This window comes from Prionailurus viverrinus, chromosome A1 (genome assembly GCF_022837055.1).
Source record: "Prionailurus viverrinus isolate Anna chromosome A1, UM_Priviv_1.0, whole genome shotgun sequence".
NCBI classification, from domain to species: Eukaryota; Metazoa; Chordata; class Mammalia; order Carnivora; family Felidae; genus Prionailurus; species Prionailurus viverrinus.
Genome location: NC_062561.1, coordinates 20,652,371 through 20,674,443, shown reverse-complemented (window position 1 = coordinate 20,674,443; position 22,073 = coordinate 20,652,371). Strand labels below are relative to the sequence as shown.

The 22,073-nt window shown below is 44.2% G+C and overlaps 1 protein-coding gene across 1 annotated transcript; it reads right to left on the bottom strand.

Annotated features, from left to right (window-relative positions):
- Nucleotides 1–120: 120 nt before the first annotated feature.
- Nucleotides 121–19,046, bottom strand: DLEU7 (deleted in lymphocytic leukemia 7). The gene is given in 6 exon segments (XM_053447924.1): nucleotides 121–387; nucleotides 16,583–16,656; nucleotides 16,659–16,714; nucleotides 16,716–16,846; nucleotides 16,848–17,256; nucleotides 18,979–19,046. Coding segments are annotated over 6 exon segments (1,005 nt in total).
- Nucleotides 19,047–22,073: the final 3,027 nt, after the last annotated feature.

The following is a 22,073-nucleotide window of genomic DNA, read 5'->3' as shown; positions in this document are numbered from 1 at the left end:
CACCAACATGCTGTGATTCTGAAGGGTACAGATGCCACTGGTCAGACTGCTATATATGTCATCACCTCTCTCCTTCCTGGGAATAAAAGCACCCACTGTCTGCTGATTCAATTAGCAATGTCAGGTACCCAGTCCTCTTAGCAGTACTGGCTGTGGTTCTAATTCTGGTGTCTTGAGCATCCATATGTCTGGGAGATTCTGTAAGATCTGTCCCAAAGAAGCACAGGCTACCACGTGGGCATCTGAAGGAAGATTAGCAAGTGACTGAATCAGCTTCATGACTATTGTCTTCAAACACCGGTGGGCAGTATCCAGATCTCTGTCAAACTGTTGTCCTTGAATTTGTAGAGCCAAATGACTGCAGATGTGTCTAAACTCAACACGATCCTGAAATAAACAGCAAACACATACAATTAGACAGGTTATGGGACATTTGTTATGTTTTGTGTACCTAGCTTCCATTCCTGTCTCTTCTCATCACAGGACCTCATTTTTTCTCTCAGAGAACCTCTCCCCTCCATTTTCAGCCTATGTGGTTTGACTAAAGCTGACCCCAATTCTACGACTCCAGGGACCAGACCAATCGGAGACCACCCCCCTTCAGCCACTTGGAGTGGTCAGGAATGGACAGGTCTAACACAGACCAATAAGCCACAGTTCCAGAATGTCTGTTAGGTTGCGAAAAAGAAGCTCTCTTGAACTGGGGCTTTTAGAAAGCATCTTGTCACTCTAAGGGGAGAATCCAAATGAGAATGAAGACAGCACAGAAGAAAGTAGAACAAATGTATTAAAAGCAATTGATTCTAATGACATTGTCTGAGCATATTGACCCAGCAATACTTGAACAATAAACCCCAGGATTTTGGGGGTATCTGAGTCAATAAATATGCCTTTTTACTTAAGCCATTTGGAGTTGAGTTTCTGTTATTTGTTCCTAGCAGAGCTTTGAAGAATACACAGATAGCCTTTGTTGCTATTATTCCATATTCACTGTCTTCAAAATTCCAATACAGGATTTGTATTTGATAACATCATCTCAAGAAGTTTCCAATGCAAATTTAGAAAGAACAGTTCCCAGGTAGTTAAAAATAATGAAGTAACTAAACAGATTTTTAATCCCCAAATGGTTCACATTCTAAAATCCATTATATAGACATGGTATACTAAAATTATTCCAATAAATAATCAAAATTATTCCATCTCAGCGATAATGTTAAATAGATAACTTATTTTAAATACATGTAAATGACTCTCCACAGGCTTCCGGCTCTGGTAACAAGGCACACTTAGTTTCCCCGAAACCTTTTGCTAACTGAATTCTAAATAAAATAGAACAAACATCCTTTCTGATATTGCAAGAAAGCAATGGAAATTCCTAACAGCCAAAGATAAAGGAAGAGTAGATTATTTGAGCTGTGCATCAATACTCATCAAAAAAAGAAAGTCGGTCTCTAGCTGGGTTTGGGATAGAGGATAAAGTTGCCCCGAGGATGCATAACTATTGACCTTTACTACACAGCAGCTTAAGTTTGGAGCTGCCCTCTACACTCCATACCATATATACGTTACGGAAACACTCACGCTAAGAAATTAACTTAAAAAATTGGAACTGGGCTGAAATATCCACAGACACGTTGGTAAAAGCAAACAAGAGCCTAATCCATGGGGACACATCCACAGCCCATGCCCCACAGTAGTATTCTCATAAAGCTTTGTCAAAGACAAACTCAGAATATGAAATTTAAAACATAGTCCACCATGATACAGCAGATACCAATGCAGGGCAGGATTAAACTCCGAGTATTTCAGCTAGAAACTATACAATCTGTTTAAAGTGATTAAAAATATAAAAAGGAATCAAAACTATTTTAAGTAAAAACAGGCTTGAAAAAGAACCAAATACCATTTCTAGCATGACAACTATCATGACAAATTAAAAACTCAACAGACAATTTATACACCTGAATAAACCTCGGAAGTGAGGAATGGTAAACTGGATGGTTAATAGGAGAAAATTACTCAGAATTCAAGATGAAAAGTCAGGCATGGGAAATATGAATGAGATGTTAAGCAACATGGATGACAGAATGATGAAACCCACCAGATGCACTTCCAGGAGAGACGAGAGAGGCTGGGGGAGAGGTGGGGAGGCAATATTCAAAGAGAAAAATGGATAAGAATTATTTGAAATTGATCCAAAACATGAATCCAAGTTCATGAACAGAGATTCAGGAAGTAAAATAATCCGAGAACAGAATAAGTTAAATGAGATTAAAATCTAAACTTATTAAGGCAAAAGTACTTAAAAAAATTTTTTTTTCAATTTTTTTTTATTTTTGAGAGACACAGAGTGAGTAGGGAAGGGCAGAGAGAGAGGGAGACACAGAATTCAAAGCAGGCTCCAGGCTCTGAGCTGTCAGCACAGAGCCTGATGCGGGGCTCCAACCCAGGTACCATGAGATCATGACCTGAGCCGGAGTTGGACGCCCAACCGACTGAACCACGCAGGGGCCCCAAGGCAAAACTACTCTTAAAGGCAACCAGAGAGAAAATGGCTGATGGCTTCAGGAGATGACAAGTCAGACAGCCAACAACTGAGCTACAACCACTGAAGACAGAAAGGAATGAGATAATTTTTCAAATAATTGTCAACATAGAGTGGTTTTTTTAGTCCAAATAAGCTATTATTTAAATGTCAGGGCAAAATAAATATACCTTCACTTAATAGCACAACAAGAGTTACCCCACTGTCATATTTTTCTAGAGCTCTAATTCAGAAAGGAAATTTAATTCAAAAGGAAAGAATGAGATATAAGAAGCAACAGTGAACAAAGGAACTTAAAAATATGACGCGAATCTAAAGAACTGATTAGACAATTAGCTAACAATGAACTTGGGGCTTACAAAAGCAAGATGCTTCTAAGACGCTGAATAGGAGTAGCATGTAGGATGGAGTGGCGTTCTGAGGCTTTGTACGTATTCAGAGAAAAGTGGCAAAATTGATAAATATCAGACTTGTTAAGTATGCATGTGGGAAATGTCAGTGCTATCATTAAAGCACAGAAATAATACGTAAAGTTAAAACTCAGCAGACTTAAGAGGTATATTAAAACTTAATTGATCCTATCATTCGTCAGTAAAAATGAAGAAATATAAATCGAGGTGAAAAGAAAACATCAAATAAGCCACCTTTTGAAATATAGTGTTCATCAGATTGGATTTTTTTTAAAAATCTATTGGTACGTTCTTTATAAGAAACACATTTAAAACTAAAAACACCTAAAAACTTAAAACAAATGGATGCTAAAATATATACAAAGCAAACAGAAGCCAAAACAAAGCCAGAAAATTCATTATTGGGGATAAAATAAACAACAATTAATAAAAGAAATTATACCCCAAGATGTTATAACAGTTTTGTACCTGTGTGTGCCTAATATGATAATGTCAATTTACATTCAATCCACAAACATAAAAGCTGATTTTTACCCGGCTTCCTCAGGAACTAGTAAGTCAAACAACAAAACAATCAATCAACCTTGAAAGAAAAGATGGAAACACTAATCACAAGATGGAAACACTAATCACAAGCTTGGTCCAATAAGATAAGCAGATACACTTATTCTCAAAAACATACAGAAAAATTATGAAAGCTGATTATATTATAATAGGCCAAAAGCAAATTCTCAATGAATATCTAGAAGTCTATATCATACAAGTCACAATGCAAATAAACGAGAAATCAGTAACATAATCTTCCCAGTACATATATGACTTAAAAGTCGACTTCTAAATAATTCATAGATCAGTGAAAGAATAACTGAAATTTTAAAATTCTTTATACTGAACAATTATGGAAACAGTAGATCGCGAATTTGTGGGATCCAGCTGCATTGAGAAATACATACACTTAATGCTATAGATAAGTAAAGAATAATCACTGGAAAGTCCTGAGCTAAGAATTCAACTCAATAATTTAGGAAAAGGAAAACAACAACAACAACAACAGATAATCCCAAAGAAAATGAAAGAGAGAACTGAAAGCTGAAATTAGAGTTTGGAACTAGAGTTTTCTTCCTAATTCTGTACAGAAAGAGAAGGTATTCTTCTCCCTAACAAAAAATGCTGTCACTTGGGTTAGAAGGACGTGGGCTTCTGGCAAAGTGTTTATTACAGAACATCTTCTGGGAAACAAAACAAACATTCATCTATTCGATTCAGCAAACCATGGCAAACCATGGCAGCAGGACCCAGGTGACTTAGGTGCTGGGATAAAGATAAACACAAGACACCACAGTTCCCTTACTCAACTATTCACAGACACCCATGCTTCTTGTTTTGAATTCCTCTTTAAAGCATTCTCGCGTCCCTGCCTTTGTGTGTTGCTCCTTTCTGCTCAGAAGGTATCAAGGGGCTACTTAGATAATCTGTCCCCTACTTTATGGAGCAACCTATATTCCTGGAGCATATTGCTTGGGAATGGGAAAGTAGAGGGGGAAAAAAATGCCTCTGGACTACTTCCCCTAGATCCACATCAAGGGAAATTGTCCGCTTGCTTTATAGAAGTAATACAACTCTAAGTACAAAGTGGAAGGATCAAAGACAACATGCAAAGGGAAATTCAAAATTGAAGGAACCACCGAAATGTGTGCTGACGTGCGCCTATTAGCCAGTCTGCAAAGGCATTCATCACCCAAATAAGATTAAAATGCCTTTAAAAATATGTTTGTGGGCCTGAAATCTGAAGTCAATTTCACGTTTACTGTAAAGAATCAAAGAAGGCATCGTCTGAGGAAAGTATACATATAATAAAATTCCACTGCTGGGCTGTACTGGTCCCTGAGGCCCTGGGTAAACTTCAAATCCCTGGCAAGCTCTGCAAAGTCTCTCTATTTTACTCTTTTAGTACAGTATTTCTTTTTAATCCTTTCTCAAATATATTCACAGTCAAAGAAAACAAATTAATAGGCACAGGCTTTCCATGGGACTCTTAAGCCAGGGGATGGAAAAATAGAGCAGGTGGTTGCTTCTCTTCCTTTCTGAAGGGTCTGAAGGCCAACTGTGGATCCAATAATCATGGCCTCCAACTAAACCTCTACTGATTCTGTTGCACAGGCGGGGGCCAAAAATTCACAGCATAGAGGCAACGGAATATCGAATGGCTCATGGGCTTTCAGTAGAAAATCACATCATCAATATTCGTGATGATTTCCTGTATGGTGCTTTCCGTTCAATGACAGAGCACATCCTCCCGGCAGCCTTTATTTGACAAGTCCCAGATGCTTCCAGAAATGATGTAATATCCTACGTAGGGTTTTGAGCACATTGTCAGCATTAGCACTATGAGCAATCTAGAAGCAGGTTTTGGAGCTTCTAAAGCCTTGTGTAATTTCAGACTCTGGATATGAATTGTATTGATTGCTACAGTGGTCCAAACTGATAGCCAACATCTACATTTTATACGGACTCAACTAATCTACTGGGGTAATGGCCTCAGCCTGTTTGGCTCAGTTAATTTAAGTTAATAATTACGTTTATTTCAAACGTGTAAAATCTCCACTACATGCTTGCCCTCACTGGGTAAAAAGCATTAAGACATGAGTGCCTACTTTCTAAGGAGCTTCTAACCTAATAGGAGGATTGAGACACATAGAGCATATATCCAAGTGTCTAGGGAAATGGGATGGGGGCTATGGTAAAAACACGGAAACCCAATCCTACAGAAGACAAACATTTATAGACTCATAATCCAAGCACTGCAGAAGTTCATACGAAGCTCGTTCCGATGTGTGAATCCTTTCTATGGCATACCTGGTGTCCCACTGCTTGCCACACTGGAGGCAACCTGTGGCTCTAATCTTCAGAACATTTTTTCTTAATTCCTAGCCAAAGTCTGCCCTATAGTAGACAGAAGAGTGGCCTCCCGAAGATGTCTATGTCCTAATCCTCAAAACCTGTGAGCATGTTACCCTATGCGGCAAAAGGGACTTCATAGGTGTTAGTTAGGATGGGACAGCCCTCCAGGTATCTACAAAGACACCTGGAATGTGGGGTTGACTCCTTCATGAGCACTGGATTTGCCACCAGAGCCCTGGTTCTGCCCCTCTAATCGGCCATCTGCGGACAAGACATTTTATCTATGGAATAGTCAGTATTCTAATCTGTAAAATGGAAACAGCGACCACGTGGAGAGACCGTGAAGGTCAAATAAGCTTACGGTCCCACAAACTCTGCATTTATAAGGCACTCCATCAACCTAAGCTTGTGCATAGGGTACTCCGCTAGATGGTGATATCAGCAAGAAGGACAGAAGGGGAAGGAAGGACAGCAAAGCAAAGAAAAATATGTCCCATAGGAGTTGGGAATCTAACTGGTGAGATGAAACTATTTAAACTGTTCAGTAGAGATGTCACACAGGATAAGATTAAGGCTCAAATAGAGTGGTCGAGCTCACCTCATATCCATTAGGATGACCACCGTCAGAAAAACCTGAACACAACAAGTGTTGGTGAGGATGTGGAGAAGCTGGCACCTCCGGGCACTGCTGGTGGGAAGGGAAAGTCACCGAGCCACTCTGGAAAACAGTATGGAGGCTCCCCCCAAAAATGAAACGAGGAATTACCATACGACTCAGCAATTCCACTTCTGGAACATACAAGTACAGCCAAAAGACGGAGTCAGGGTCTCAAAGAGATACCTGCACATCCACATCCACAGCGGTACTCTCCACCAAGAGGGGGAAGCCAAGAGGGGGAAGCAGCCCAAGTGCCCGTTGACAAATCGATGGATAAACAAACTGTGGTATATACATAGGAGGAAATACTATTTAGCCCTTAAAATGTGCTATGACGTGAATGAACCTGGAGGACATTATGCTAACTGAAATAAACCAGACACAAGACGATAAATACCGTACGATTCCACTTAATGTGTGGTACTTAGAGTCAAAGTCACAGAAACAGAAAGAATGGTGGATGCCAGAGCCGGGGGGGGGGGGGCGGGGGGGGAGGAGAAATGGGGATTTGTTGGGTTTTTTTTTTCATTTTTAAAAAATGTTTATTTATTTATTTTTCATAGTAGAAGCCTTTATTTTTTTTTAATTTTTTTTAACGTTTATTTATTTTTGAGACAGAGAGAGACAGACCATGAACAGGGGAGGGTCAGAGAGAGAGGGAGACACAGAATCTGAAACAGGCTCCAGGCTCTGAGCTGTCAGCACAGAGCCCAACGCCGGGCTCGAACTCACGGACCGCGAGATCATGACCTGAGCTGAAGTCGGACGCTTAACCGACTGAGCCACCCAGGCGCCCCATAAGCCTTTATTTTTTTAATGTATTTTTGGGAGAGAGAGGAGAGAGAGAGCGAACGGGGGAGGGGCAGAGAGAGGGAGGGAGACACAGAACCTGAAGCAGGCTCCAGGCTCTGAGCTGTCAGCACAGAGCAGACATGGAGCTCGAACCCACCAACTGTGGGATCCTGACCTGATGTGAAGTCGGAGGCTCAACCCACTGAGCCACCCAGGTGCCCCTGGGGATTTGTTGTTTAACGTGTACAGGGTTTCAGATGTTCAAGATGAAAAAATTATGGAGATTAGTTGCACAACAATGTGAACGTTCTCTATACTGCTGAACCATACGCTTAAAATAGTAAACTTTATGTTATGCCCTTTTTTTTTTTTACCACAATAATCTTCTTTTAAGTGGTCAAGACCATCAGAGTTCTGTCCTGCCAGCCCTTGCAGAAGAAATGAGGCATCAGAGAAGTGGTGGGAAGAGTGTACCGATATTACGAGGCAGGTGATTCTAGGGAAAGCAGTATCGGCCCCCCAGGGAAAAGACGGCCCCCACAATCAGAATGAATAACATGAGCTACGGCCTGAAGTCAAGGAGGGGCTGGTACTGGGAAAGGGCCAGTCTGAAAGATCTCTGTGCTCCGAACCAGGACAGAAATTAGTGTGTGAGCCTTGAGCGCCACAGTAACGTCCCTGGACTCTTCCAAGCGTGGGGATAACTGGGCGAGCCAGAGTTTTAAGAACGCTGGTCTGGCCTAACCCACTAGATGCAGGATCCAAAGCCAGGCTCCTGACACACCCTGTCTCACTCAGTCCTCACAACAGTCCGTGAATGACAGGGGTTTAGAGAGATCAGGCAATGTACCCACCTCGCACAGCAAATGAGTGGCAGGGCTTGAGTTATCCTCTCTTCCCAAACTCAGATGTTCATCAAAGACCCGCCCCCAGATCAGAAACCGGGCTGGTACAGCAGTGATTCGCAAAGCAGAGTTTACTCTCCAGGGCAGGCAGCAGAAGGGGGTGGGGGCCTGGATCCCCCCCCCCCACCATAGACGCCACAGAGGGGTGAGCAGGGATACCATGAAAGCACGCAGCAGAGGCACCACACTAGCTTCGGGATGGAACAACAATGTCTGCAAGTGAATGTTTCTTCTTTGGCCACAGTCACTCTATTTTTCTTAAGGCTGAGTGTTACGAACCTCAAACTGGCATTGGTCACATACAAACTGAAAATTGGTCCATTGGCCCATCCCTCCTCCCTGCAACATAATTGAGAGGGTTTGGCTGTCTGGAAGACGGTCAAGGTGTGGAACCTTCTACACCCCATGCAAAGCCAACCCGTTAGCTAATCAGATACCTCCTAGCTGGAGCTCACTCTTCCGCCGCTCGGCCCTCTCCTACCTGGGAGAAAGGGAGGTCTCTTACAAAAACTGCCCACTTGCCCTTTGCTGCCTTCTGCGTTGTATTTATTAGGAATGCGCACATCTGGCACCCTGGAGCAACCGTAAATGCACCTGCAAAATCCAAAAGGGAAGAAAAGCTAAGCCTTTTTTTAGCTTCTTACTGAAAATAAACACTCCCATCGAAACTGAAGGCTTGAAGGCAAAAAGAGTCTGGCAGCAGCAGTTTCAAGGCTTGTTTTCTGAAACCAACACCAACGGATAGTAAAGTCAAAAACACAATATGACTTTATAGGCTCTACAATTCAGATAACTTTTAAGCAATCCATGAGGAAGATTTTTGGCTTTCCCCCTACCTCATCACCTTCAAAATCACTTCTAGATCTATAAAAACTAAACACCAGTTTGTATAGGCTTAACCGCCGGCTTTAAAATAAGTCCATTCTTTTGGAAACAGCAACATTTTAAGCTATATTCTCTTACAAGGGCCTCCGCAACCTTGTTTCTTTTCACATTTTCCTTTCTTGCTCCCCATGAACCTAATGCCCTCTACAGAGAGGATTGAAGAAAGAGCTTTTTCCCAGCTTTCTGGGATGAAGCCTGACCTTAATGAACTTCAGCTTGGCCAGCAGGCCGCTCTCCACTAAAGGAACACAAACCCCCTCCCCCAGACCCATCACAACCTTCTGCACTGGATGTGTACATAAAATGGGAATGCCATTTCTTTATTTAGAGGTGTGTTGTGAAAACCACGCTATCAGAAACAGTGTACTACAAACTGCCCCTTGGTTCATCAACATCTGGCTTTGAACTACAAGTTCACAGGGCCCCCCAGAGCAGCCTCCAGTTGCCTGGACCCCAGGTCAATCTCAAATAGATATGCAACTGTGTTAATAAAACACTCAGTGAAGAACCAAAGTATCTGCCAGTCACCATAAAAAGTCTATCGTCCACAGGAAATTAAACATTTTTACGTGTGGGATACCCAGTTTCAACACTCAAAAGTAACTAAGGTTCCTTATGCATTTGCTTTGGGTATGGTACCGTTTTCATTAGAAAAGTCCAGTTAAAAGCACTTTGCGATGGATACAAGCACTTGATTCAGGTACGTTCACAAGGCAAACCTCGAAACTGTAAAATAAAGCACGGCAGCATTTCCAGCAAGATGTTATATATAAGTAGTTTTATTTTAGGGCCTTTCTGCCCTATTTTTCCCCAAAGTTTCATTTTGGAAGCATAAATGCCCTGATTTTCTTATCATTCACATTATGAGCAATAACAAAGCTAGAGTTAAGCTACTTGAAGAGCAGTCACTGGGCCTTTATGTCACAGAAAAACATGATTTTATCCCCAGTGAAGGGCAAGTCTGTGGCTGTGCTACTAACCCTATAACCCTGAGCATTTATTTCTTCAATAGTATGTTCGTAATTTTTAAAGGCACAGTTCCCACATTTGCAGAAATTGGCTTCACAACTGATGTTAATGAGGAAAAAAGCAGTCATCACCAATGTCTTCCTCTGAGTGACCCAACATTCACACTTGCAGTTTGCAAAGAACATTAGCAGGGACCGTGAAGCCAAAGCCAATGGTTTTATGACCACCGCACTCGGTATGTAGAATGAGAAAACCAGCAAAGACTACTGAACATGAAGGAATGACTGCTAGTGGAATTAGCTCATTGAAATGAGTGAACCCACAGGCAGGTTTTTTTTTAAGCTTTATTTATTTTGAGAGAGAGAGAGAGAGAGACCCAAGCAGGCTTCACAGTGTCAGTGCAGAGCCCGATGTGGGTCTCGAATTCATGAACAGTGAGATCATGACCTGAGCAGAAATCAAGAGTCTGACACTTAGCCGACTGAGTCATGCAGGTGCCCCTCCAAAGGCAAGTTTAATCTGTAACAGCAGGAATGTTCTCTTGCCTCCGAAAGTTGGCATCAGCCATAGTTTCCATGAAACTATGCTCCAGAGCAGAACTCTTGGAAACTGTAAATGGTTTTAACTCCTCAAAGGAAGACAGACAAACTCAATCAGAGTGACTTCATAATTGGCTTGGTTAATGGTGTCTATGTGAGTTGGTCATTTTCAGCAGCTCTTAAAATCCTAGACTGCGTGTTTCTATGTTCCCTTTGAGCGGTGAATGCCTAAAGCATCCTTGATAGTTATTACCAGTTTGATAATGATTTCCTACATTTGTCTGGTGCTTTTTGTCACTATGTAAAGTGGCCATCACATAAAGGGACACACAAATGACCCAATATAATGAGCTAAATTGTGTCCCCCCACAAAAAAACTCATATGTTGAAACGTAACCTCTAGCGTGACTGTACTGGAAAAAGGACCTCTAGGGAGGTAATAAAGGTTATATAAGCTCGTAAGGGTGAAGTCCTAATCTGATAGGATTGAGGTCCTTGTAAGAAGAGGAAGAGACATCCAAGATCGATCTCTCTCTCTCTTTCTGCATGTACAGAGGAAAAGCCATTCATGACATAGCAGGCAGTCTACAAGCCAGGAAGAAAGCCCTTAACAAAACCCAAATTTGCTTGCACCTTGATCTTCAACTTTCCAGCCTTCAGGACAATGAGGAAATAAATGCCCGTGGGTTAAGCCCCCCAGTCTATGGCATTTTGTTACACCAGCCCACGCTGACTAAGATACCCAGTCTATAAGGTGACTGTTGTAGTCCAAGCAGTGTGCAGTGCATGGCACATACGACTGTACCCCGTCAACTGTACACACTCATGTACTTGATTTCAGCATGATATTCATAGCCCCTCTCTAATTGATTTGGTAGAAAAAGTCAGCTAAAACCACGTTTGGATCATGGGCCATGACTTCCCAGCTATGAGATCTTTAGCAAAATCCTAAATTCCTCTGAACCTCAGTTTCCTCTTGTAACAGACGTTTGTCAAGCTGATTAACTCTAGGCTCTCCAACAAATTTAACAAGACTCAGTACCGTGAAGCATTTTTTATCCACTATAAAGAATCTCACTTCATGTACGTTTGGCGTGTGTTTGATAATCTCTAAATATTCAAAAAGAATATTGTGTTGGATTCTTTAAGAAAAGACTAAAATACTATTTAAAAATATCCATTAGTATTGTGCTGAGAGTTTCTCTGCCTTCGAGCCTAAAAATTTCACTTCCTTAATTAATCCTCAGTGGTTTGATCAGGAAGTCATTCAGTGATAACGTCTCTATGCTATTCATAAGAGACATGGGCTAAAGCTGACCTCTGGAGAGCGGAGGCTTCTTAAAAGTCTCCCTGACTCTGCTTCTGTAAACTCAGAAAATTAAATAGAGTCCATGGGTCAGATCCATCAATATCAAGAATGCAACACAATAATAACAGTTGACAAGAACATGAGGCATCAACTTATTAATAATAATAATAATAGCTCAAAGGTATTGGGACTTTATATGGGCAGCCACTAGCTAAGACTTCATGTGCATTATCTTAATAACCCAGTAAGGTTAGATCCCTCTACCCCCACTTTACAGGCAAGGGGATTGAGGCACAAGAAGGATACTCTGTCCAAGGGCCTACAGCAGGCAGTGGCATAGTAGGTTTGAAATATTCTGGAAGACCAGATCACCGAGCTGTGCTGCACTGTCTCTGCTTTGGGTCCCTGCTGCCTATCACCTGGGCTGTGGGCTTCAGGCCAAGTGAGTCTTCCTCTCTGTGGCAAGTAACACTGTGAAAGAGACCTGATGTTGGAGACATTTCCACACACTTCCAAGTGACACACAAGTGTTATTTCCATTAGTACAAGTCCTCCTGAAATCATTCTGTGTAGAAAATCAATCTGCGTGTCCTTAATTTGAAAATATAGAAAACATGAAAGGAATTGGAGAAGACACACATAAATGGAAATATATTCCGTATTTAGGGATTGAAGGAATTAGTACTGTTAAAATAGCCATACGAACCAAAGCAACCTACAGGCTCAGTGCAATCCCTATCAAAATTCATGGCATACTTCAAAGAACTAGACCAAATAATTCTAAAATTTGTGTGGAGTTATAAAAGACCCCAAATAGCCAAAACACGATTAAAAAAGAACAAAGCTGTAAGGATCATGCTCCCTGATTTCAAGGTATACTACAAAGCTATACCACAATGCTGGTGCAAAAACAGACACACAGATCAATGGAACAGAACTGAGAGCTAGAAATAAATCCATACATATATGGGCAATTAATCTATGACAAAGGAGCCAATAACAATGAAGACAGGACAGTCTCTTCCATAAATGGTAATGAGAACCTTGGAGAGCCACAGGCAAAAGAATGAGACGGGGGTTACAAAACATAGGCAGTAAGCTCCCTTGACATCAGTCTTAGGGACACATCTTTGTGGATCTGACTCCAACAGCAATAGAAACAAAAGCAAAAATAAACAAATGTGACTACATCAAACTAATGAGATTCTCCTCCACAAAGGAAGCCATCACCAGAATAAACGAGCAACCTATTGAATAGGAGAAGATATTTGTAAACCAAACATCTGAGAAGGGGTTAATATCTAAATATATATAAAGAACTCATACAACTCAACAACACAAAAGTAAACTACTGGCTAAAAAACGTGCAGCGCATGTGAATAGACATTTCTCCAAGAAAGCATACAGGTGGCCAGCAGGCACAGGAAAAGATGCTCAACATCATTAATTATTAGAGAAATGCACATCAAAACCACAGTATCTCCTAACACCTGTTACAATGGCTAGTATCAAAAAGACAAGACATAGCAAGTGTTGGTGAGAGCGTGGGGAAAAGGGAACCTTTGTGCACTGTTAGTGGGAATGTAAATTGGTGCAGCCACTTTGGAAAACGCTATGAGGATCCCTCAAAAAATAAAGAACAGAACTGCCATAGGAGTCAGCTCTTCCACTTCTGGGTACTTATCCAAAATATATGAAAACACGAATGTGAAAAGATACACGCACCCCTGTGTTCACTGCAGCATTATTTTTAATAGCCACGATATGAAAACAACCTAAATGTCCATTGATACATAAATGGTTAAAGAGGTGGCTCCACACATGCACACACACACACACATAGCCATAAAAAATAATAAAATTTTGCCATTTGCGACAGCATGGATGGATTCAAGGGTACTATGCTAAGTGACATAAGGCAAACAGAGAAAGACAAATATTGTATGATTTCACTCAGATGTGAAATCTAAAAAACAAAACAAAAGGACAAACAAAATAAGGCAAAGACAAAAATCAGAGATACAGAGAACAGACTAGTGGTTCCCAGAGGGGAAGGGGGTGGAGGGGTGGGTGAAATGGGTGAAGGTGGTCAACCGTGTGGTGATGGGTTGTAACAAGACTTATGGTGGTGATCACTTTGTAGTATATACAGGTGTCAAATGATAAAGCTGGGCACCTAAAACTTACGTCACAAAAAATATATAGGAAGACAACTCTCCCGACTTTTTCGAGTTAACACCAGTGATAATGAAGCCAACTCTGCATAACCAGCCCCCTGGAAAGACAAACTACTGTGTCCTTAAGTCTGAGTTCTTTATAATCATTACTCCACAACCAAATGGAGATACTACCTTCTCTCCAAATAGAAAACCAAGAAAAATCCCAAGATGTTAGTTAGCCAGGAGGCAAATCATCCAGAGAAACCTCTGCCTGTTTCTCTCCCTTCTGAAAGTACTGGCTCTTCTCAGGAGCTCTAAGAACTCACCCTTGCAGGTGAGCAGCAGACTCCGGGAGTAAGAAAGTTGACAGCTCTGTTCCTAATGAGCACTCTGGACACTTCTAGAAAGTGGAAGCAACACATGCAGATGTCTACTTGTTTTCTCGGAAGGTGAATAAAGGACTGGGACTCAAGGTGCGGGGAGGTAAGGGAAGCTTGAGCAAGTTTATGGACTGAGGAACCGGCAGAGTGCAGGCAGCAGAGACTATATGGATGGGAAGGGAATTGATAGAACGAGGTCCAGGGCAGATGAAGGATTTGCTCTAGCAGCTAAGAGGAAGGCTACTTTGGTTGGGGGTCAGGGGGACCAAACAGCATTTCTTTATTAGCGACGAGAAGGAGGATGAGTGGAAATGAGATTCTTCAGGTCGAGAGGAAGCTGTTTGTGTCTGTCGGCCTCCATTTTCTCGGAAAAGGAGTGACGGGGTTGAGGTTTGGATAAAGAAAGCTTGAGGACGGTGGAACATGTTGAGGACAAAAGTCAAGTCGAAAGCGTTAAGAGGGTCACCAAGTAGAAGTGACAGCTGGGTGAAGTTCTGGAGGTGTGATTTGTAGGCCAGAGCAGAGAGCTCAGTGCGTCTGAGCTGGGTCAGGCCCTCGGACCACGGTCTCTGACCTGACCCCCAAACTGCGACCTCCCCGGCTGTGATTTATCCAGGGTCAGGTCCTCGCCTCAGCCATTTCAACAGTTGCCTTTGCCTGCAAGACGATTCAACGTCCTCTGCGTGACACACAGGCCTTTCACCACCTGACCCCAGCATCAGACCCCTTAGTCTCCAGCATCCTTTTATACCTTCTGCCATAGCGAGCTCATTTCAGTTCCCCCAAAGGCCCAGGCCCTTTCCTTGCTTCCGGGCCTTGGATCACACAGCTCCCCTGAAATGTTTTTTCCCTTTCATGTCTGCGAGGCAAGCATTCATTTTGTTTCTTAAAGATCACTTCCTCTGAGAAGCCTTCCGAGATCACCTAAGGTGGAACTCATCACTCGGTCTCTCCTCTTGCCAACCTACCTGTGCCCCAGATAGGTTCCTGACATCACACAGCGCTTCCTACTCCGTCAGTTCTAAGATGCACCTCTTTTCACGAAGTTTCAAAAATCTCGGAAGTGGCGATACATCTTAGAAACGGCGCATCATAGTTTAACTGGCAGGAGTTTTTATTTCTTTGGGGTGCCAGATACAAGGTGCATTTCACACGAGAGAGCATTAGTGAAATGCAGCTGCTTTTTTAACTTTCTAACATGAGTGGAGCAGCACTTCCCATTTTTGCCCCAAACCCTGACTTGTAGAGCAAGAAAAGCAACTCTTGAGGACGGTTCTAGGCTTTCTTCAACATCCCTCCCTCATTTCCTTCTGCTAGCCGCCTGGGAGGCAGCAATGAAGCAAAACTGGAAAGCCAGAAGATCTCAAGATCCGTGACCTTCAACCAATTAAGGTTAGTTAATGACAAAGCGGAGACTGGATCCCAACCCCCCCCCCCCCAAGGTTTCCACAGCCCCGCTGGGCCTGAGAGGCGGCCGCTATGTTCCCTGGCTCGACTGACTTAACAGTTTGGTACCGTAAGAGGAAACGTGCCCTACAGATATGAGCTGCATGACTTAGCAGGAGTTTAGCATTAGTATTCACGCTTCAACACCCGAAACCCACCCCGCTCTCACCCCACTTTATGAGAATTTAGGTTGACTCTGTAAGGCCTCTGAACTCTGCGGGGAGTTGGATTTATGCAAAAATAATCGTGAGTCTTAAGTGTGAAGGAACTTTAAATAAATCTAGGTGATTTTGTCATGCAAAAGACAGAGGGGACCTCATACGTGTATGCAAGGCTCTGGAGAAAGGGCTATTAATTTAGAAGGGGGGCAGGGGGAGCGGTCCTCCATCCACAGACCGCTGCACATGTGGAAAGGGCCTTCAGCTGGAGCAGGAAGCTGATTTATGTGAGAGACAGAAAGGAGTTCCAGAGGCAGGTTTTGGCAAGGCTTCCCTGCGTCTCGGCTCCGCAGTCAGGTGGGCTCCAGGTGGGCCCGAGTTCCTGGACTCAAGTCCCCGGGGGTGTCGCCTCCCGCGTTCTCTCTCGCCCGGGCGGAAGGTCTGTGGCCAGCGCGGCCTCGCAGTGGGCGGCCCCGCCCTGCCCGGGGATCCTGCGCCCCACGCGGGTGCGGGAGGCCAGACTCGCCTTCAGATGGTTGGGGAAGGACCTCTCCTGCAGGAGGGGGCCCAGCAGCGTCTGCTCCACGCTGACCAGCTCGAGGTCGAGGCCACCACGCGCGCCAGCGCGCTGCGCATGCCCATCTGGGCCAGGGTGCAGCTCAGCGCCCCCCTCGGCGCCTCGCACCGCTTCCGCTTCTGGGGAGCTGACCCGCGCCCCAGAACCCCCCATTCCTGCCCTCCCCCCATCCTGGCGCCCCAGGACAGGCCTGGCCGGCCGAGGGCCTGCCTATGCGACGCGCTGGGGCGGAGGACACGTGGTCTGGATCGCGCGGGCTCCCGGGGTCGCTCGGACCGTCCCCTCAGCCCCACTCCTGCTGCAGCAGCTGCAGAATCTGCAGAGCCACCATTTGGTGGCTGATGGAGGCCACTAAGGGGGCGGGGCTAAGCCGGCTTCCCTGTCGGCTGCTCCGCGCGCTCCGCGGGCAGGTGCAGCAGTGAGCGAGAGGGGCGGGGGCGTTTGGGGTCGCCAGGGTCACATTTCCTAACCCGCGGCCTCGCGGCCTCCTGGCCTCTCCCGGGTGGGGCCGGCCCCGCCCCCGCCCCCGGCCCGCAGTGGGTGACCCGGGCTGGCCGCTGAATTCGCTCCGTCCGCATGGGCGTGTGCAGACCCAAGGCTGCCCGAAGCGCTGCCTCTGTGCGCTCGAAAATCAGCCAAATGCTGAGCGCTGGTTTTACACCGACTCCAGGACTTTGCCGGGGGGGGGGAAGCGTGCTGCTTTGAGCGGATGCATCTACCTGCAGGGATGGCCAGCCCCCATCTCCTTTGAAAGAGGCCTGTCAGTGACCATTCGTGCCTCGGGTGCTGGAGGTAGCCGGTGAAAGACCCGCCCGGATCAAAAGTGCGAAGAGCCAGAGAAAGCTCACGAAAGGAAGACAGTGCCTGATCATGCCCCCCCACCCCCTTTCCCAACCCTGAGAATTTTCAGGAACTTCGTCAAGGCCTTGTGTTCCCCCAAACCAAACAAGGGGACTCGGGTATGGGAAGTCCTGCCCCTCTCTGCCTTGCCCCATGCCACGTGAGCTCAGAGGATCTGACCCCTAAAGTAGCATCAGGGCACAGCATGGCCGGGGGGGGGGGGGCGCTCCTGAAGTGACTGGGGAAGCGCGGGTCTGGTAACTGCCCAGATGAGGGGCCTAAATGGCTTTGTGTGAAAGTCCCAGAGGACAGGGGCAGGGAGGTTTGAAGCTAAATCCTTTTACGAGCCATGAAGCCCGAGACAGCTGTACAAATAGTTGCTGCTTTTAATTAAACTTAACTTCGCCGCGTCCTTGACTTAGGAGAGAAGACTGGGACATTTAAGCTTTGATAGATTGGAAACTATTGGTGTGTGGTTACATGTTAGGAGGGGGGAGAAAAGCAACACACGCTTGAAGAGAATGGTTGGAAGAGTGTTACAGAGCAGCATGGTCTCCGCTTTCTTCCCGCATGGGAAACTGTTTGCATAACTTAGCAGGTAAGGAGGGTACAAGCCCAGGGACAGACCCATAGACCCTAGCCCCGGGGGAGGGGGGGGGGGAGGTGGGGGAGGTGATGGAAAATGGGATTTCATTCTTCCTTTAGAAGGGAGAGTCCACTCTTGGTGCCGTCCAGTAAGAGCTGGAGAGACCTTTGTGTGGGAAGGCTGCTCCAATGAGTCTGTTAGTCTAAAGGGGAGTCCTCAGAGCTATGGGGTGAGATTCAGGGTCCTTTAAGGTTTCTTCAACTCTGGGATAACATGACCCCATATAATCCTCCCAATTCTCCAGCGAAGGTTCCTTCTAGTTCTCAGTGTTTTCTTCGCCTATGAAAACAAATCTGAATGCCAAGGTAAAGAAAACCTTTCTTAAACAAAAACGAGCATGTTCACACTAATTATAACTAAGTAAAAATGCATGTCTGTGCATTGACAGAAAGGAAATTACTTTGGAAGGAAGTAAACAGCTTAACATTGATGAGATTCTCTTGATGAAGTTACTTAAGTTCATGATAAAAAATTAAAAAAAAAATCTTTGAGTTTGTGTGTGTTTTAGTCCTCAAACACTGAAATACATTAGGTTTAGCGGAGACTGACCAGGAATAGCAAAAACTAAGCCCTAATTTGCACAGAGCACCTCAGATCTCCAGGCGTGCTCCTCTTTCTAGATAGGCAGGAAATCCAGCCTCGTGGGCTCACTCTTCCACTATCAAATGGCTGACTGCAAAACCTCCTTGACAGATGAAATTCCAGCCAACAGCAAAATTGAAATGGCTAGACACAGCCTGACCTGAGGCCCCACTGTTCTACAGAGCAGGCTGATTCTGAGACCCAGGAGACCAGCTGAACTTCAGGGACTATGAGAGAAGGGGCCACAGAACCGTGGGGTCCAGGGGCTGGTACATACTGCTTATACTGTCTGGGTTTCCTCGTATCTTTCAGAGAGCCCTGGATCGCCCGGCAACTCAGGGCCATCTCCGGCATCTGTCTTAGCCATGGACCACATTTTTCTTTGCTATGACCTTCTAATGGCTGATGTCCCAAAGCTGGAGATATGAGGCCCTAAGTGAGGAAAAGTATTCATAGGCTTATTGAGATGGGTCAGCAGCACAGCAGATCTACCTTTGGTTTAAACACCCCCAACGTTACACATGCTAGGCTACCAGACCAAGCAACTAATTACACACTCCCAGCTCACTATGGTGACAGTTTGAGGCCCCTGTGTAACAGAAGGCACACTCAAATTGGATGAGGTACTGGACACCAGATATTGTTGCTTCACAGTATCTATTTCACTCTTTAATGGAAACAACATCCTCATCACCCAGTAGCTATCCGTCCTCCTCCATGCTCAGTCCATGTAGTCAAGTAGGATGAAGCTGTCCCACTGCACAAGTGGACAGGGGCATCTTAGGCTGGGGCCACTTACACATCACATTCTCATTGTGAATGATCACATGACCCAACTGGAGCAAGTTTGACAATAATATTTAAGATGCCTTCAGCTGAATGTACTATATCAAATAAAATGATGGAACTAGAAGAAAGTGTGGACCAAAAGATGAAACAGCAAAAAAAGATGAATTCCTCTTTTAACAAGAAACCAATATAAAGGCATTTAATCAATCAGAATAAGCTATTGTCTCGGATCACACACCTTAAGGTAGGATGGCTCCAGGGTTGGTTAATCTCCAGGGGTGTCGCATCTCCAGGCATGCTCCTCTTTCCAGATACCCTGGAAATCCAGTTTCATGCAGCTAATCCTTCTTCTATCAAATGGCTGACTGCAATGATCCCTTGTGGATGTGGAACTAAGAAGATGTAAGCTCTGGAGCTTCTGCAGCCATCTTGTGAGTCTGAGGGATGAGCCTGTCCAGGAAGGAGCCAACACTCCAGAGAGAAGAGCAAGGGGTCCATAGAGAGAAGCCAGTGGCCTTACAACACACGTGAGCCCTACATTTGGCAGCATAACAAGATGACCCCACCTCTGAGCTCTTCAATTATATAGGCCACTGAAATCTCTTTTTGTTTGAGCCCCTTTAGGTTGAGTTTATGGCCTCTTGCAACAGAAAGTCACAATGAAAGCAAATTGCTTCACATAGCTTATAGGGTGGATACGATGTTACAATGTTAACAGGAGTGATCCTGTAACCCAGTGCCCCTCAGGCAAAACACTGCTAAAAGGTCCTTCCAACCAGTTCCAGCAACACCTCTGTCATTCACCTCAACTTTCTATTACTTCAGCACTCGTGGGGAAAACTCTTGGATCAAGTCCGGTATTCCGGACAATTGATAGGAGCATTATGAAATGAGCAGTGGAAACACTCATGACCCTGGGTGATGTGGGGTGAAAAGGAGAAGAGGATAGAAAACTCGGTGAAATGAGAAGCAATGTTCTATCTGTTAAGAAACTTGATAGAGTGTGGTAGAGGAATACGTATTCCGGCGCCTCTGTTCATCCGAAGGTTCTTTTCCACATGAGCAAAAGATATGAACTTCTTTCTTCTTTTCTCTCTCTCTTTTTGTCGTTTCTTCTATTGGCATACAGTCAATGCACAATGTTACACTTGTTTCCGATGTACGGCGAGTGTTAGACATCTCTACACGTTCCACTGCGCTCACCAAGAGTGTAGCAAGATACGAACTTGGATGTGGAATCTTGAAGAAGCCTGGCACAGTGAGGGGAAGGGAGGTGCAGCTACATGAGGCCTTCCTCAAAGGACTTGGTAGAGCCCAGATACATTTGAGCTCTCCTTATATACTTTGGCACTTTTCTCCAAAAGGGATCCAAGAGCATTCCAGAAATGGAGCTGGTAACCTTCAACACACCCTGGCAAAGTTCATAGGCGGGAGCAAAACAAAACATGTCCAAAGAGACCAAAGAGTTATTATTTTTGAATGAAAATTATGGTTGAGGAGAAACAGATGCTGAAGAGATATCCCAAGATAGGAAAATGTAGCGTAAAAGAGAAAACAATGGCCCTAGAAAGGATGGAAACCTGAAGAAGAAAGAGCAAAAAAGATCAAATTCCCTTTGTAAACATACAATTGTAATGTTTGAATATGCCAGGTCATAAAAATGCACGTGCAACTCCAAGTTTGGCCCAAACATTTGATTTTCAGAAAAAAAAAAAAGAAAAATGCAGTCCTGCCACGAAACCTCTGAACTGCCAAAAACAATTGTTTACATAGGGCAAAGTGTTTTCAGGACATCATATACGCACTGCCTGCCCAGACCCTATTAAACTGGTGAAGCTAAGTGAAGTTTAGTAAAACTGAGTGGAGAAAAAAAAGGGAAGTGTAGTAAAGGGAGGGGGAGAAAGAAGAAGTTTAAAACGCTGAGTCTCACCTGACTGTGCCGACATAATCTGATGTGCAAGTCACATCCTCACCAGAAAATGCAATTCTTTCTGGACATGTAAATCATTTTACTTGGTTCTGTCTTTCTGACAAATTTACCTCCAGGAGGAATTCTTGATGTTGGCAGAAAAAAAAAAAAAAATCAAAAGGGGATTTTAAAAAGCACAGATAGGATTTTTCCTAATTCTTGTAGCTTTGGTGGATGACTTTATGTTGAAGAGTGACAGAGTTGTTTTGGATTTCATGCTGCCTACACATAATTTCAACAAGACAACCTGGCTGGGTTTCCCCTTCAATTTCTGGTTACAGAATGTAACCCTTGAAGAATAACCTTTCCCTTGGAGGAAAAAAAGTTAAAAGCTGCTTAATTCCCTGAACTATTTGCAGGTTCTTTAATGTTAGGGGCGGGGGGCTCGTGAGGATGTGACCACCCTCATCACTTCCCATGGCCATCCTGTATTTCCAGTAGGTACTCTCTTAATACGATCTAAAGAAATATACTATTCCTTTCCTTATATTTATCCTCATTCCCCAATGCATTTTTTTTTCTCTAAGGAATTTTCTGTTCTTGTTCCCCAATTCCTCTTCTGTCAGGCTTTATGGTGGAGCAGGCATTGGTGTTTTTATCTACGTTCTCATTTC